Source organism: Anopheles moucheti, chromosome 3 (assembly GCF_943734755.1).
Source record: "Anopheles moucheti chromosome 3, idAnoMoucSN_F20_07, whole genome shotgun sequence".
Classification (NCBI taxonomy): Eukaryota; Metazoa; Arthropoda; class Insecta; order Diptera; family Culicidae; genus Anopheles; species Anopheles moucheti.
In genome coordinates this window covers 29,474,831-29,490,333 of record NC_069141.1, presented here as the reverse complement: position 1 = coordinate 29,490,333, position 15,503 = coordinate 29,474,831, and the positions used below count along the sequence as shown (strand labels likewise).

The 15,503-nt window shown below is 42.7% G+C and overlaps 5 protein-coding genes across 8 annotated transcripts; 2 read left to right on the top strand and 3 right to left on the bottom strand.

The window, feature by feature from the left end:
- Positions 1-1,308: 1,308 nt before the first annotated feature.
- On the bottom strand, positions 1,309-2,425 carry LOC128305434 (uncharacterized). The gene has a single exon (XM_053042874.1). It carries the CDS (start codon positions 1,881-1,883, stop codon positions 1,500-1,502), a length of 384 nt encoding a protein of 127 aa, XP_052898834.1. The 5' UTR covers positions 1,884-2,425; the 3' UTR covers positions 1,309-1,499.
- A 229-nt stretch (positions 2,426-2,654) lies between these two features.
- On the bottom strand, positions 2,655-9,745 carry LOC128305432 (probable actin-related protein 2/3 complex subunit 2). 2 transcript variants are annotated; one of them, XM_053042872.1, is made up of 8 exons: positions 8,786-9,745; positions 7,243-7,336; positions 6,573-6,868; positions 6,125-6,345; positions 5,906-5,997; positions 5,696-5,805; positions 5,555-5,617; positions 2,655-3,302 (listed from the first exon to the last, which is right to left on the bottom strand). In XM_053042872.1, the coding sequence occupies exons 1-7, from the start codon at positions 8,857-8,859 to the stop codon at positions 5,590-5,592; spliced, it is 915 nt and encodes a 304-aa protein (XP_052898832.1). In that variant the 5' UTR covers positions 8,860-9,745; the 3' UTR covers positions 2,655-3,302; positions 5,555-5,589. The 2 variants fall into 2 exon arrangements, with proteins under 2 accessions (XP_052898832.1, XP_052898831.1); XM_053042871.1 differs by having other exon boundaries at positions 2,655-5,617; positions 8,786-9,743.
- A 317-nt stretch (positions 9,746-10,062) lies between these two features.
- On the bottom strand, positions 10,063-10,786 carry LOC128305436 (28S ribosomal protein S21, mitochondrial). 3 transcript variants are annotated; one of them, XM_053042877.1, is made up of 3 exons: positions 10,714-10,786; positions 10,386-10,563; positions 10,063-10,310 (listed from the first exon to the last, which is right to left on the bottom strand). In XM_053042877.1, exons 2-3 carry the CDS (start codon positions 10,530-10,532, stop codon positions 10,194-10,196), a joined length of 264 nt encoding a protein of 87 aa, XP_052898837.1. In that variant the 5' UTR covers positions 10,533-10,563; positions 10,714-10,786; the 3' UTR covers positions 10,063-10,193. The 3 variants fall into 3 exon arrangements, with proteins under 3 accessions (XP_052898837.1, XP_052898836.1, XP_052898835.1); XM_053042876.1 differs by having other exon boundaries at positions 10,386-10,566; positions 10,714-10,785; XM_053042875.1 differs by lacking the exon at positions 10,714-10,786 and having other exon boundaries at positions 10,386-10,580.
- Positions 10,696-12,563, top strand: LOC128305433 (uncharacterized). The gene is made up of 3 exons (XM_053042873.1): positions 10,696-10,821; positions 10,898-10,983; positions 11,048-12,563. The coding sequence occupies exons 2-3, from the start codon at positions 10,907-10,909 to the stop codon at positions 11,865-11,867; spliced, it is 897 nt and encodes a 298-aa protein (XP_052898833.1). The 5' UTR covers positions 10,696-10,821; positions 10,898-10,906; the 3' UTR covers positions 11,868-12,563.
- A 377-nt stretch (positions 12,564-12,940) lies between these two features.
- On the top strand, positions 12,941-15,487 carry LOC128303769 (uncharacterized). The gene is made up of 3 exons (XM_053040830.1): positions 12,941-13,565; positions 13,657-13,850; positions 13,912-15,487. The coding sequence occupies exons 1-3, from the start codon at positions 12,941-12,943 to the stop codon at positions 15,316-15,318; spliced, it is 2,226 nt and encodes a 741-aa protein (XP_052896790.1). The 3' UTR covers positions 15,319-15,487.
- The last annotated feature ends 16 nt before the right edge of the window (positions 15,488-15,503 follow it).

Sequence of the window (15,503 nt, the reverse complement as noted above, 5' to 3'; positions counted from 1 at the left end):
GTTTTCATCCACTGTACAATTTTTCGCTTCGTGCGGAAGAAGGCGAATGAATAAAAAACTTTCTGGTGACGGTACTGTTGTCAAATACAGTCCCGTTTGTCAAAATGCTGTCAGAATCGGGTGCTTCGATTATCCGTGCGCTACATTTAAAATGAACGTTATACGCTTTTTATAAAATTATCGTCAAATTTGTTTTCAATTACATTGCTTTTATTTTTAACAGCATGCAGTCATAAGTATTTATAAAATGTGCTTTCCAAAATACAAATCAGAAGCAGAACATAGAGTAGAGGAGAGATCAATACTGGAAAAGGGTTAATATTTTTAGGCCGCATAGACTACTCCCGGATGCGTAGCAATTGTCGCAAAATTGCATTGAAACTAGTGAAGCGCAGCTCGACTCGAACCTACCGGGTCGAAGCCATTCGTAAGCGACCCGAGTAGGTACGGCTCGACCCGTAGGTACAAGTAGGTTCGATAGCTGCAAGCGGCCATAAGTGACTCTGACTAGTGGGTGCAGCGAGTTTGGATCGGAGTCGGGTCCAAGTAGGTTCAGTAGGTTCGATAGGTGCCAAGATTCCAGTAGGTGCAAGCGGCCATTAGTGACTCCGATCCGTGGGTGCAGCGAGGTTCAAGCAGCAAACTTTGCAGCAACTCGACTTACTGAATCTACTACGACCCAAACTCGCTGCAACCACGGGCCGGTATCGATTCCGATGAACTCGCACACGACTCCGGGTCGGGTCGTAAAATGAATCGTATAGCCCACCACTAATTTAAAGTAGCCAAATTGTGCATTCTGAATGGTGCTGTAAAATAGATAGATTACTAGCCTATACTAGAGGACGGAACTTTAATACAGTATTTAAACAGCACAATCGTTGCATGCTATATGTCTCTAAATAAGCTTCATTGCTGCAATCATGTGAATACTGAATGAAAAACACTTTTCTCTCTACAACAGTATTGAAATTAAAGTGGAAGTAGATCATAATTATGCTGATTGGGAGTTAGAGTACCTCGAGAAGACACTCGTTCGAAAGCAGATTGAAAGACGCTTATAGAATAGTCAAGACTGCGGAGCCGTTAAAGCTTCTGATACACCCATAAACTGAGATTAACATACAATGTTTCAAGAGTAAAGAACAAGAACGGAGTTAATTTTTCATTTTCAGCTTTTTATCGCACAATTGAAATGTAAATTAAAGTAAATAGAAACAGTGGACATGGTTGCCCTTTTTAATCAAATTTAAATTATTTATTTCAAGTAATAAAGTAAGTTAAAATCCACTTTGATTGATGAAACGGTTTTTGATAAAAGCTAAACTTTCAACAAAATCATTGTTGTAGTTAAAATTTACCACAATTAAGCATCACAGAGTTTCAATTCAAAACAGAGATGCAATACCAACACAGTCACATTACGCATAAAACCAATCAATTATTATAGCCGATAGTGTAATTAATTCATCTAGCGTTCGCATTATCGCACGCACGCTTTAGACATTATCACAAACAGTAACAATTGCTTGATTATCCTTGTTTTCGGCCGCTTCCTTGCACGCCAGTTTCTCCTGTTCCGCCACATAGTCCTCCCGGACACGCTCGAGCGCTTTGATCAAATCCATCTCGTCGATATCGGCATTGTTCATGCAGTCCAACCGCTCGCGGAACTTGCGCGTCAGCTTCTTCCGATGGTAGTCCGCCTCGATGTCCTGCTTGGTGCGGGGAATGCGGAACCGTATGCAGCAGCACAGCATGATGACGACACCGAGCACGGATCCACAGGATAGAAACAGCAGATGCCACACACGCATCCCGAAGCTCGTTTCCGCCTCGAGAATTGCTTCCGCTTCCTGCTCCACACTCATTTCATCACCCATCCTTCGCTGGACCTTTCGTTGACTGAAGTTTCTTCAAAACAAATTCGACAAACAAGTGGTCAATCCGACAATTAAGAATACAAGATTAGACAAACGTCTTTCCACGAACGCAGCTTATCACTCCCGCACGGGACGCCTTGAGGGATACAACTGTTTCGCTTAGGAAGCGTGTTTCCCTCTGATGAATCCTTTTCCGTTTCATTGTGGGTGTACCACGGAGCTTTTGGTCTAGTCCTGTCTAGTCAGTGCCTTCATTCATTTCATATCCTTTTCTGGCCCTGCCAAACAGGGTGTGTCTTCGCTTTTACGCATACTTTGCCAACGCCGTGTGGAATTAAGGAGTGTCCCACCTGCTGCTTGCTTTATTACAACCATCGCCACAGCCGCACCCTCTGTCTCTTTCGGATGTGACCTGACCCTGCTGGGCCTTCCATTTTACCAGTTTCGCTGTTTGAAACACGTTTAGATCATCACGATGGGTTCAACAGGAAGTGTACACGCGCTCCATGACCTACGCGGGTTACAGGCACCGAGTGGTAAGTGATGTAAATGATATGGACGCGTTCGTTAAGTGATGACTTCCGGTGGTGAAAGGTCGAGTGCATTCTATTTTGCATTCGCCGTACACCATCGCATGGTGATCCGATTTAATAAGACCCGCGCTTCCTTACAAACCCTTATTTCTTTCGCGTCATTACAGTCGCACACATGTCCAATTTCGATTATCTAGCCCCCACCCCAAAACAGGTTCTCGTTAGCTGATTTCGGTTTTATTGAAGATTGTTGCCAGTTTTTTTTTTCAATGCATTTTTGGAGCTCTGTGTTTTGTCGCTTTTTTAATTTTAATTCTTCCTTCTCCTAACATTAACCTGTCGTGACTCGGTTCCACTCCGACGGTTCGGGGAACACATATGCTACTGGGGACTTCATCGAGTAATCCACCTGGATATTAAAACAGTTCCTTTTTTCCTAAGCATTGGTTTGAGCTTACCAACAGATTGGCGCAGATGCGGTGCGTCGCGTATTAACGAGTTTGTTTGTCACGGTGACATGAAGGGTGCGTTTGCTCATCGACCGCCACCACCCACAATCCACATACACGATTCCTTGTCACGATCATATCCTTTCTTTCTCCAACTTTTATTAAGAATTTGAAGAACGTTTTCGCGCGTACTGTACCAAACAGAAACGGAAGAAACATGTGTCCGAACACTACTGTAATCAATTTATAATCGCGTTCTTTCTCGCTAGCTAGCTATAAAGGAAAGCTATTTTACAATGAAGGATTTTACCGGTCTTTACACATTTGCTGCACGTGGTTCATGCATTTGGCGCCATGTGAGCACACGTACACGCACAGGAGGATCGCCCATAGCTCGCCCTTTAAAAGGGCTCGTCTCTTTTGCGATCGTTTGCATTCTATTACATATCAGAAACCGGAATGATGAAAAGGAAAGAATAGATTTTAGTTGTTTGCTGCTTGTCCGGAATTAATAAATGCACATCAGCTTTCACTCTTAGTTATGTTCGCCCGGTATGATACCGTCGGTTGCTAAACCGCAATTACACGCACCCATTGTTTCTCTCTACAACACTACAAACAACTGGAAGAATACGATCGACCCGGTCACCCGATCGTCAAAAGCTCGATCCCGTGAAGGAGGAGGGTAATAAGGTAGCACTCGGTCAAAATGGGCATTCCAATCCACCCTGAATCTCTCACCAGAGAACGAACACTACCTTTAAATGAGGATCCATTGCTTAACTAACTCGTAGTTTCATAACTCGCTCTTTCCTACTATTTATTCTCCGTTCTGCCACCTGTGTTTAGTCATGTTTGTTGTTCCTGGCGCTTTTTGCTTTGTGTCGCACTAAAGGCTACTAATAATAATAATAATATTAGCAGTAGTAGTTAATAGTAAACAACGTTTCTTGTGTAGTTTGGTAAAATTTTACGAGGAAAACAATCTATGTCCACACAGACACACACACTCCCTCAATTTCTAGTACACCAGAGTTTGCTTTACAACAGCGCTTGCATACCACAACTCGTTCATTAATTAGTATTGCATTCATTCCGCTTCACTTTCCTCTCCCGAAGTCACTTACTTCGGTTTAGCTCACCGCATACCCAGATGGGTGAAATACTTATAATATGCTAGATTTTCTTTTCATTTTAAACGACTTTGTTCGTTCTCCTCATTCTTAGCATTCAAAGATGGTACGGTTTTGTAACAAACGATCTCTTTCCTCTCCTTCTGCCGTGTACCGGCATGTAACAGCTATCTTCTTTTGATCTCGTTACGCAATTGATTAGTGAATTGATTAGTGTTATGTGTTTACTGCATTCATTCACACAACGGAACCTAACCCCAAGCATGGTTAACGTTTTGATCTTCGTTTGTGCGATTTTTGTTTGCGTTTGTTTTGCGAGCACTGTTTCGAGGGATACTTTTCCGACCCTTCACAGCACTAACAATCGTACGCATGAATTTTAAACCCTAAATGTGACCTATTGTGTAAAGGTGCATTAGGAGCGTGCATTGCTGTTAATAAATGCGTTGGCATAACTGCATTAAACCCCCGCGCTCGCGATCATCCCCAGGAATGTCTTGGATGCACAGCGCCTGAAAGTTTGCAAATCTCCAAGATCTCGTCGATTGACCGTTAATTTAAAAAAACATATTACTTGCACACCTACAGGCGTGAACACACACGACAGAGCCAAACGGTGATCCATTAGCCGGGAATAACACACTAATACAAATGCCAGCTAGAACCTGTTTGTTCCTTCATATATCGCGTTATGCTGGGCTGGGCTCTTCTCAGTTTCCTACGGTATTTCTTCTTTTATAAAATTAGTTATATTTAGCTTAGTAGTACATTTCTTACCGCCTTACTAGTAGCTCACCTTTTCTCCTTCCCTCTTTTTTGTTTTTGAAAGCCTTGTTAGTGTTGTTTCCTTTTCTCCTTTTTTAATGTCATAAATTTTGCTTCATTTCCCGTTTTTGACCACGGCTAAACGTCAGTGACTTCTAATTTTTATACACTTTTATTTGTTTCCATTGGCAGCGACGATTAAGAATGAATGCTACTGACTGTGTATATGTTTGCGTCTCTGTACGTTTCGATAGAGTATATTTTCGACTATTTTTTTTTTCTTTTTGCTATCAAATGTGTATTGGCATGGTGCGGACTCCTGCTTTACCTCAAACAGCTACAGTGGTTGATGTTATGCTTTGCACCTTTCAAGGTTTTATGCAATTACTATTCATTGGCCATTATACCATGTACGAGGACACAGACTCTTCTCTACCATGACTCACAGTCATAAGAAACAACTATAACTAGAGGTTTCTTGTGTTACGAATTTTCACGGAACGGAGATGTAGTACCTAATGCAGGGTGGTTTTCGAGATCCAGTCAGAACGTTGGGACCATCTCTGGATCATTTTACTCATATTGAAGATTTCGTTTTTGTGTCAGCTTGAAATGATCCCAGCATTCTCATTAGAATTTGAATACCATGTGAATCAAGGTGCGTAAATTCATCCTTGAATTCATGTTTACCTTTGCATACTATTTGCAATTTTTATTTTCCTTCTTTTTCTCCATTGCCTTCAATTTTTCCTTACACTTTTCCATTTTATTAGGTTCGTTTGAATACTTACACATTTAACAACTAGACGTCCGGCATGTTCCACAATCATTCTTTTCTGATGAATGTTCGACCGCTAAAAGAGGAAATAAAATGATACAACGATTTAGTCAAAGATGTCGAACAAAACAGAACGAAATTAATGATTTCTTACGTTATTGTTTTCTTTTCCGTAATTTTTGGCTCCGGTCGTGCGCGATTGAGCACCTTTAAAAATTCCGACGTCTTTGCACGCATTCGGGAGTGGATGTAAGCTTTCGAACACTGCGATAAAATAAAACAATACCAAATATCAGACCAATCTATCACACATCACACCACACATCATCATACACAATTGGACCGATGGAGTTTTTGAACGTACCTTAATATGATAATGCAAATAATCACGGAACATGTGAATTAAATTGATCGTATTATCGCGCGTTTCTTTCGCGGTGTGCCTTGGGAATAGTACTGCAAGCGGGAAACAAACAGAGAAAAGAGCCAGACGAAACAATATTGATAAATTTAATGTCTTCTCGTATACACACAAACACACACCCTCGCCGAAACGGGGTCAAAAGTGTCGGATGATGCTTACCGAACGTAACGTAGCCTATGTTTTCACCGACTCTTGCACCCGTATTGGCCAGCTCCAGTGGTGGCTCCCGATGGGAGAATAATACTTGTGGTGCTGTGTGTGAAGCTCTTCGGCCTTCGCGCAGCTCCTGCATGAACACTTTACCTAACACTACGTCATCCTCGTCACGGAATATCGTACTAAACACGACCGTTACGCGATCCGGTTTGGCTTCAACATACCTACAAGCAGGGAATAAAATGGGTTTAATAATAATTTCGTGCTTTCTTATTACGTTACAATCAGCCATCAACAAAAACTTCAAGAACATTAAAGTGTCTCCTTTTTTCACGACGAATGGACACAAAATAGGCAATAAATTTCGAAAAACGCTTGAGCGCTTGATAGACACAAAAAAGGATGGCACGATTCCAAATTGTTTCCTCCACCCGTTTTGCCACAAACTTACATAGTTTCATCATTCCGATAGTTGATCACTGCCCGTTTTTGTCCTTCGCCTTCCCCTTCGCCCTGCGACTGGAAGTCGAAATACTTCTCGAACACGGACGCGAAACAGTTTCGCTTCAGCAGTCCGATCTTTCGCACCGTTTCTTCCCAATTTTCCGGAATGTTTTCCAGATCGACCAGCACCGACACGTTGTAGCCGTCTTCGGGCGCAACTAGCAGATCGCCATATTCGCGCTTTAGCAGCTCATCGGCACCATGTTCCTGCAGTTGCTTGTAGAACTTTAGCGATATGCTCGTCTACAAGTGGAGAAATTGTTGAAAAGGAAATAAGAACGATAAAAAAGCCATTTCGGTTAAATGCAACGGTCAGGACAGAAAATAACAAAACGGAACAATATTGATAAGACGCCATGTTCGGCTGAGCAACCAAGGTTTGACATCGTTTTTATATCGTTTCTGGGCATCAGCCCTTGTATTTGTTCCGTTTCCGTGTTGCTAGGACCATCATTGAACTGAAACCGTCACCACTGCGCCGTTCGTCGTAAAGTTTTGCCAGATAATCAATTGAATAATCGGAATGATTCCGTCTCTTCTTCGTTCATTCCATTAATCTACTATTTTGTCTCAATTGTCTATCCGTACGAAGCAATACGAAACAATGGAATACGTACTCGCACTTTCGTTTTGTCACCATTTATGTTGGAAATGTGAAATAGTACTCCGTCGAAGTCTGCTACCGTCACATCGATGGATTCCGCCTTGTTGCTGCAATTGACAATAAAAGGAATGAAAAATGCATAAGTATAGAGAAACTGAATGATAAGAAACAGACTCGAAGTCAAGATTCACATTCGTACGTGGGGAAAGGCCCTTCTATATGACCAATCCAGAAAGAGTGACTGATGTTTTACTTGTAGGTTGGTTAAAGTGTGATTCATATTACAACTTTTGTAGCGGAAAGAAATCTTTCTTGAGAGTAATTGTTTAGTGCAAGCGGAGAAATACAACCATACAACAACTGGAACGTGTTTTATCGAGTGTATACACACTGGCACATTATTCGTTCCCTTTTGTTTGTTTAGTGTGTGCCTGGTCAGCGCAATTCCTCAAAATTGGGGCGCCACTCAACAACAGTAGTGCCGATTATTGCTTTGTGCAAATTTAACGAAAAATATTGCTGACTTATCGGTCCTATATTGGTTAAAATAAAGCCAAAAAAACAATCACATTGGACGATTCTGTTCAAGTAAGAGGGTTCAACGCAGGTGACACCACTTCAACGATAACGGAAATTGCGAAGTTGTATGATAAGACTATATGTGATTCGACACGGAATCAATAACGATTGCGTATAAAGCTAGTGGTAGCCACACATACACGCCATCAGAATTCAATATCCGTTTTCTAACATAAAGACTTGATAATCTGTATTTGGAATGCATCGTACTCATGCAATGTACACATCCAGTGCTTCATGGTTACTAAAGATCGGCAACTTTATGTTAACTATTTCAGAAGGCACGAATTTATGTATTTGCTTAATGTAATAACCTTCCAACAACAAATACTTTCGCCCAGTGTCTGCTTTGGGTGTTGGGTGAACATTCCAAAAGTAAAAAAAGATAACCGAAGCATTAACAATCTCCCCCAAAACATCAAAATTACGAGATAGTGCGCGTACATTTACGGTGGGTTAGTGTGTGCATGTATGGACTTAAGCGGACCAAAATTGCGCCGATAAGCGCACGCGATAACGCGGTCACATCCACCACTTCGAGAGCCTTTTCTCCCTTCACCTCACGTTTGTCTGCAGCAGAATGGGTGTTGGCTAAAGTATGTTGATACAAGCAAAAATCGACTCCCGGCAGGCAAAAACGATGAACGTGTCGCCGTTATTGGTTTCGAAAGGAGTCGTATGGCTCTGCTGATGCCTCAGAAGACTCATGCTTCTGGTTACACGTTTAACGATGTGTCATGCAAGTCGAGAGGCGGGTAGGGGCAAGTTTCCATTTATGTCCACGCTCAATGCCTCGTTTATAGAACGTGCAGTAGCATTCGAGCTAGAAAACAAACCACAGATGAATTCAACATCCATATTTCAAGAACAGTTATTCCATACTTCCAGTATGAATGGGGGATTCTTTAGGAGGAGTCCGTAACTCCCCCAAGCGCCGATGACGTGATGATAGCCTTTTTATGGTGCCGATTACTCACCCTGCGATTGCATTTTTGAACTTCACTGTAAGCGTTTCCTCCACAATCCTGTTGTTGATCTCCAGCAGAATCATTTTTGCTCATCCAACTGGCAAAGTGCCTTTGCCCGGGTTACGTCAAGTTTGCTTGGATATTTTTCTCCTCTAGCAGAGTTGTTGTGCACACGGAAATGGGCCCAAAACGTGTGACGACTTCTGGTTCACTTCGCGGTCCAGTTGAGCTTCTTAATTCGGCGGTTTTCTGCTGCTTGTTTTGCCACTCCTTTTGCGTGATCTCACGATCGTCGGCGTCAACGGGTGCCGTCGTTTACACCGTCCGCTTCCGATACACAAACAAATTAATTATAAAATCACTTTGCCTCGAAAACCCGATGTTGGGCCGCTGTTGCAAGAAGCTGCTACTGTAGTCCCCGTGGGAGGAAGCTAGGAGGACGACGACACTGTGCGACCCGCTTTCGACACTGCCTTTACGATACACTTTTTTAACTCACGCACAACCGAACCAACGCACACACACACATACAAACTTCACATGTGCACACATGCACTGACACATACACAAGCGCGTGAAAGATACGATAAAAATCGCCTTCTTGCGGCAGAAACACAATGCAGCCAATATCCGGCTAGGAAATAGCACCGTTTTGGAGGAACTCCCTTTTCGCCGATTGGTAAACTCCTACGCGGCCTTTTCCTTGGTCGATACCGGGAGGATTCTTCACCGAACGGCACAGCTCTTTTAATTATCACGCTGGGGAACCTACCCCGGGAACGCGTTACATCCAACCCCGATTAACACACGAGGCACCGGATAAATGGATAGCGGGTGCGCGCACAGCGAACAATAGAGTGCACCTATTATTCCGACTTTTCTTTATTTCTGCTGCCAAACCTCCACGATAGCACAGCAGAATTTTGCGGAATTTTCGCTTCTTGCGATCCCAGAAAAGTTGACTCCTTTTTGTGTGTTGCTGGCTCGCTCTCACATTGTCGTGTCATCTGTTTGACAGTTGACATCGCCCCGGGAGGCATGGGTTTAGATTGCCGAGGTCTGAACTTCGTGAAACGTGTATGGTATGTACTTCGATACTTGATGATTTCCCTGGGATATATCAAAATTTCCTAATTTTATGATATATCGTATATGCGTTCTCGCAAATATGATCTTATTCAATGTATTATGCACTCGTTTCATAGAGAATATAAGTAGTCTATCCATAAAGTATCTCTAATTTTGTTTCCGTTTACAATAAGAGTGGTTCTCAGAGTAATGAGCAATGATCGAGAAGATACCCTAGAATACATACATTTAAATATTTAATTCAACCTATTTCCAATTTCTTTTTTGCCGGATAAGATAACAAAGATCTTCAGACTATAGCAAATATATTTGCGTCCTCTAACACCCATTAATTACATCCAGGAAAAGGTTCTACCCTGTTCTTTCGGAGCACAAACTGAATTTTACGATTCATATCCTCATTGTAAATGGATTTACAGCGTTCAAAGTTAATGCGTCGTCGAGTCTGAAATAAAGCACAAATAAACATATTAGGACACTCTTTTCAAGGCGAGATTGCACGCTTAAGGATGGTACGTACCTGGAAAGGCTTTTCGTAGTACCGAGTACGCCGGAATTGATCAAAAATCTCCTCTTTACCAAGAATACGATTCAACACGCGGCAGGCTTCCTCAACGTTGCTATTTTGCACTAGAACGGTGCGTGCGATGAACTTCGCGTGCCGCATTTTGGTCCGATTGCTGTTCCCGTGGATCAGACTGCTGGATGGAAGAGATTGCATAAACAATGATGGCACTTAGCACAGCTCGATATTGTTGTAAAATGGTCTTGAATGTTCAATTGCGATGTTTTCAAACCTCGCCATTTACTACTCGAAAGTAAAGAAACACCCTCAAAACCATACTTACATAAATTTATTCAAATATTTCCAACTCTACTGGAGAGCACCAAAATTTCGGCACGTTTCTGTTTTGCTTCGGCAAATCCAATGACAGCAGTTTGTTTACATCCGAACGGTAAGAAAAAAACAAATAAAAAGCAATCAGATTGACGAGCGCGAGTGAATAAGTTGGACAAATCGGGTCATTTCAGAGCACTAAAATGACTAGCTCTGATTTGATTTATCAGTACAAAACGACATGCAATAAGCTGAAGAAAATACAGCGCGTTTTAATTAAGTAAGTGGCCGAAAAACAGTTTTCAGATTAATGTTAACAAACATTCTCGTTTTCTTCGTTTCAGACGCTTTGGACCAAGTGTATCGGAAGTGTCGGAGGAGTTTGGTGCGCTAGCGAACAGCTTTAACGAAGCATTCCAACCAGAATATGCAGCAAAGTGCTTCATTGGCCAGAGCAAATGTGAGAAACTGATCGGCAATGATATGGGTGAGGTAGATGCACTGCTCCGAGCCGCACGATCCTTCCGTACCGCTCACGATAAGCAGGAACGAATGCGAGTCGCAAACATTTCGCATGCATATCACGAAGGGGCCTTTCGCTGCTACTCACAGGCGCTTTCCCGGCTGCCGGACAAGTCGGTGATTGGAGCGGCCATCATCCGAGAGCTGAAGGAAATCCATCCGAACGTGGAACTGACGAGCGATTTCAGCTCACCCTGCCATCGGATTTGGGATCTGGAACAGTCGGCAGAGGAAAACCTAACGGCACGTGATTATGTCGGTGCGTTCGAGAAACTATCTGAAATTTACGACGATGTTACCGAGCGCAAGTGTGAATCGCTCTACCAGGACGTGATGAAACGGATCGAAATATCTCGGCTGCTTTTGCTGTGTTTGCTGCAACTACCACCGTCTGTGCGTTACGATCACAAGTTTATCGAACGGTACTCAACGATCGGTGACGGCGGTCAACGAGAATCGAGTCCCGACCGAACAAGGCTACCGGATGATCTTGAGTTTCTTCTGAAGTCACTTGTCGTTTCCTGCCAGGCGAAGGATATCGAATCGCTAGTTGCTGTCCGAGATGAGCTATGCCAAAGGCAGGATTTATCCCACTCACAACAAGCTCTTCTGAAGGAAGTGGTCGCAAAGTATAGTAAATGATATTAGATGAGGCGAAGGAACTGTTGGCGAGTTTTACTGATTTATTCTGCCGCTGCAATACAATTGCACACAAATACTGTACATAGCTTTCCCCCGAGCATTAAATTGTTGTTTTAAACCATGCCCTGCATATGAACCAAGAATAATTTTAAACGTACATTATAAGCTTACTCGTTACTTAGTGATGGATGTTCAAATTCCCAAGTATTACAACTGGTATAACAATTTGTATTTGTATTTGTGATTGTAAAAATGATTGGCCAAACAAACTGGCATTATCACTTGACTAGAAAATTAGCCTAAGGGCTACAGTCACACATGGTGCAGTCAGTACAGTCACAATGATGATGTTCGATATAAAATATATTGAAATTGGCTTATAAACGAAGGTTTCATTATTATTTACTAATATCGTTTCTTCAAAGTGCTTTACAACCTTTCGGTTGTTATAGTATTCGCCAATGGGAAAATATTATTCCCGCTTTTCATACACTCCCCTATAGAACCATGCAAATAAACTGAAGCCACGGGATAGGGCGTTAAGGAAAAGAGAAAGAAGTTCAGGTAATTTATGTTTCCAATAGGGTTCAGCTACCCAATGTATTGAAAGCAAGGGATTCGGGATGCCGTATATGAATACCTGAAACGAGCGTCCTTAACATTAAAATTCCTGTACGATTCTTACTGCATTTGCTGCTGCACGAAAGCATTCAAAAGAAATAAAGGAAAGAGAATTACAGACCCCTCTGATTTTATTTTCTACCCTTCGCTTGAAACCCAAGATCCCTAGGTATTTTCTTTCTACCTGTGAGTTTCTCTCTCCCTACCAATTCCTGTAGGATTCCAACTGAGATTTTTTTGTTTTGTAGCCCTTTATGATCATATGTTATCCATCAAGGACATTTTCAGAGAATGAGAAAGAGAGAGAGAGATGTATGTGAAGCCGTATCTAACATAGTGCAGTCGGAAGGGATAGTAATAATAAAAGAATCGTCCTGACGAACCCACAGATTATTCTTAGTTTGGCTGGCGTGAAGCGAGAAATATCAGGAACTACAACGTGGCTTACGGACATGGAAAACCATCATTCTGGCCTTAAATCGAGAACAAATTCAATCCATACCACACCATCGGGCGATGTAGTGTCATTTTATTCGATAAAAAGTGATCCTTACGGTGCGACGGAATCTGGAATGCAGCAGACAATTAACGCATCTAGTCAATCGTCAATGGAAATATCGAACTCTTCGTACAACGGTGAGATGGATCAGTCAAGGAGCGTCAGTACGTGTTCCAGCGTGATTCATCCAAATACCGGGAGTTTTGTTGAATCTGTTGATTCAAGTGGTACAATCGTCACATCTAGCAGTGTTCCAGTCGAGAGTCGGGCCGTATCCAAATATCAGCAACACCACCACTCACAGGCCCAACCTTCCACCCTGCTTAAGAACGAGGAATCGTTGAAGCGTACACAACCATCGCCTTGTTGGGCTTTGATCGAATGGGAAACTTCAAACGGGGAACCGAGTTCGTACACCGTGATAAACTCATCGCAGATCGTTGAAATTTCACGTGAAAACAGTCGATCAGATGAGGAGAATGGCCAGCAGATGAGAGACTCGGCTCTATACACCGGGAAGCTAATTCACGTGCTACGGGGCAGATACATTATGCCAGCAACGATCGTGATCATATCAGGTAACTACTATGAAGTTACTGCAAAACGTTTAACGAAAGATTGGTCAGATTCATCATCAGGTTAATTGATGTTTGATTTGTTTTCTTGCAGAGGATAGACAATTTCTCGAAACGGAGCTGCACGAGCTGAGAATGATGGCCGCCAACAATTTAATTGCCAAATCAATCCCACAGACACAGCCTTATCGAAAGCTGGGAATGCCAACACTAAAGCAGTATGGCAGAGCTTCTCAGGCAGTTACAATGCAATCGCAGCAGAATACAATTCCAACGTCACCAGAAAATGTAAGGTAAACTGCTTTGCAACTAGAGAAACACATTCTAATAATACCTCACAATATTGCAGATCACGAGCACTAAACGGCAGCGCTGCGATTCTGGTTCATCTAGCTCGGTGAAGGAAATTGAAGCCAGGGTGTCATCTGCGTGCGTTCAGGGAGCAGTACAAGAAGAAACTAGACATTCGTTTAATGGCGACATTTCCTACCAGAAGGTATTGCCACCGCTTAAGCCAGCGGCCGCACGATTCAATAGAAGCGATTCTGCAACCAAACCGGCGCCACCGATGACCTTTGATCAGCAAACACAAACCACCGGTGCATCATCCGATGTAACTGCATCTTACGACGCAAAGTTCGTGCGTATTTTGTCGTACCTCGAGAGCGTAATGGCGGAGCAAAAGGGATATCGGATGGAGAGTGAGTACAATCGGAAGCTTTTGCACGAACTTCAGGAGAAGATTTCCGAGCAACACGAAATGCTACGGAACGTTCAAAAACGTGTGGCTGAAACGAAGCACACCACTCCATCGAAAGCGAACCCCGAATCGCAAGCTACTCAGTCTTCATCGGGCGATATATTGATAGAGGAGGTTGTTGAACAATATTCATCGGAGCCTGGTGTGGGGTCAAACACCATGGTCATAGACTCATACGAGACTTCCAACGGGGACCATCTTGTGATGAACAGCGTAATCGACTCCGACCAACAATGGAAAACGCATGACGACACCATAGCAGAAGAACAGCAAACCAGCAACAGTAACCATAGCTGGACGTCTTCCAACAACAATAGAACTCAAACACTAGATTACCCCACCAGAAGTAGCACCATATCCCAACCCATGGACAAATCGTCGGAAGTAACATCAAAAACTTCCATGTTAGAGGTCAAAAAACACGATGAAACCGTTGTATTAAGCACGAACCAAACCCACTCAAACTCAGCAAAGATGGTACACGAATTGATAAATAATGATTGGGACGATTCCATGCAGGAGAATGAAAGGAACAACAACCAAAAACAAGGGAAAAATGTTACAACTATGTCCAGCACAAGGATGGTAGCGATTGGAAGCAACAACACGATGGTGTGTAGCACCGTGCTTGAGAACATCAAATGGGTGAGTTACAAGTATGCGACGCGTAAGTTATTGCAGGCAGTAATCCCACGGAATGTGTTGGCAACGCACTCGCTCAGCGGACGACCCTGTCCGTCGCATCTTTCATTCACCGATAAACCGGTCAAGGGACGGCTTGATCCGAACATAGTGGCTGATGTTATAGAGTTTATCAGGCAAAAGTTCACCATAGACGAAAGCCATGTGCGGGCGGTGATTACGAACAAATGTGCGGATGAGAACAAAATGCTACGGATGAAGAATAGTACCACCAAGCAAGCGAGTGTTAAGAAAACTGCACTGGCCAGCACAAGAAAGACGCGCAACAAGGAAAACGTTTCATCAACAGATTAGTGCAAATGAAGAGTTTTGTTTGCGATAAGCGACTCTCGTTTAGTTAAAACATATTTATATAAGCTTACTCACCTGTTGGAATATCAAGATATGTACTGTATAAACATTACAGGGCTTGTTTCGTTTTACCAAATAATAGTTGACTGGCACTACTCTTTATCGGAGCGCATATCTGTTTAATTATT

Excerpts from the sequence above, each read along its gene's own strand:
- LOC128305434 (XM_053042874.1), bottom strand. The coding sequence starts at position 1,883 with ATGGGTGATGAAATGAGTGTGGAGCAGGAAGCGGAAGCAATTCTCGAG.
- LOC128305432 (XM_053042872.1), bottom strand. The coding sequence starts at position 8,859 with ATGATTCTGCTGGAGATCAACAACAGGATTGTGGAGGAAACGCTTACA. Across the intron at positions 7,337-8,785 it reads TTCAAAAATGCAATCGCAGG|CAACAAGGCGGAATCCATCG; the intron begins GTGAGTAATCGG and ends TGTCAATTGCAG. Across the intron at positions 5,998-6,124 it reads CATAGGCTACGTTACGTTCG|TACTATTCCCAAGGCACACC; the intron begins GTAAGCATCATC and ends TCCCGCTTGCAG.
- LOC128305436 (XM_053042877.1), bottom strand. The coding sequence starts at position 10,532 with ATGCGGCACGCGAAGTTCATCGCACGCACCGTTCTAGTGCAAAATAGC. Across the intron at positions 10,311-10,385 it reads ACTACGAAAAGCCTTTCCAG|ACTCGACGACGCATTAACTT; the intron begins GTACGTACCATC and ends GCTTTATTTCAG.
- LOC128305433 (XM_053042873.1), top strand. The coding sequence starts at position 10,907 with ATGACTAGCTCTGATTTGATTTATCAGTACAAAACGACATGCAATAAG. Across the intron at positions 10,984-11,047 it reads ATACAGCGCGTTTTAATTAA|ACGCTTTGGACCAAGTGTAT; the intron begins GTAAGTGGCCGA and ends TCTTCGTTTCAG.
- LOC128303769 (XM_053040830.1), top strand. The coding sequence starts at position 12,941 with ATGGAAAACCATCATTCTGGCCTTAAATCGAGAACAAATTCAATCCAT. Across the intron at positions 13,566-13,656 it reads AACGATCGTGATCATATCAG|AGGATAGACAATTTCTCGAA; the intron begins GTAACTACTATG and ends GTTTTCTTGCAG. Across the intron at positions 13,851-13,911 it reads TTCCAACGTCACCAGAAAAT|ATCACGAGCACTAAACGGCA; the intron begins GTAAGGTAAACT and ends ACAATATTGCAG.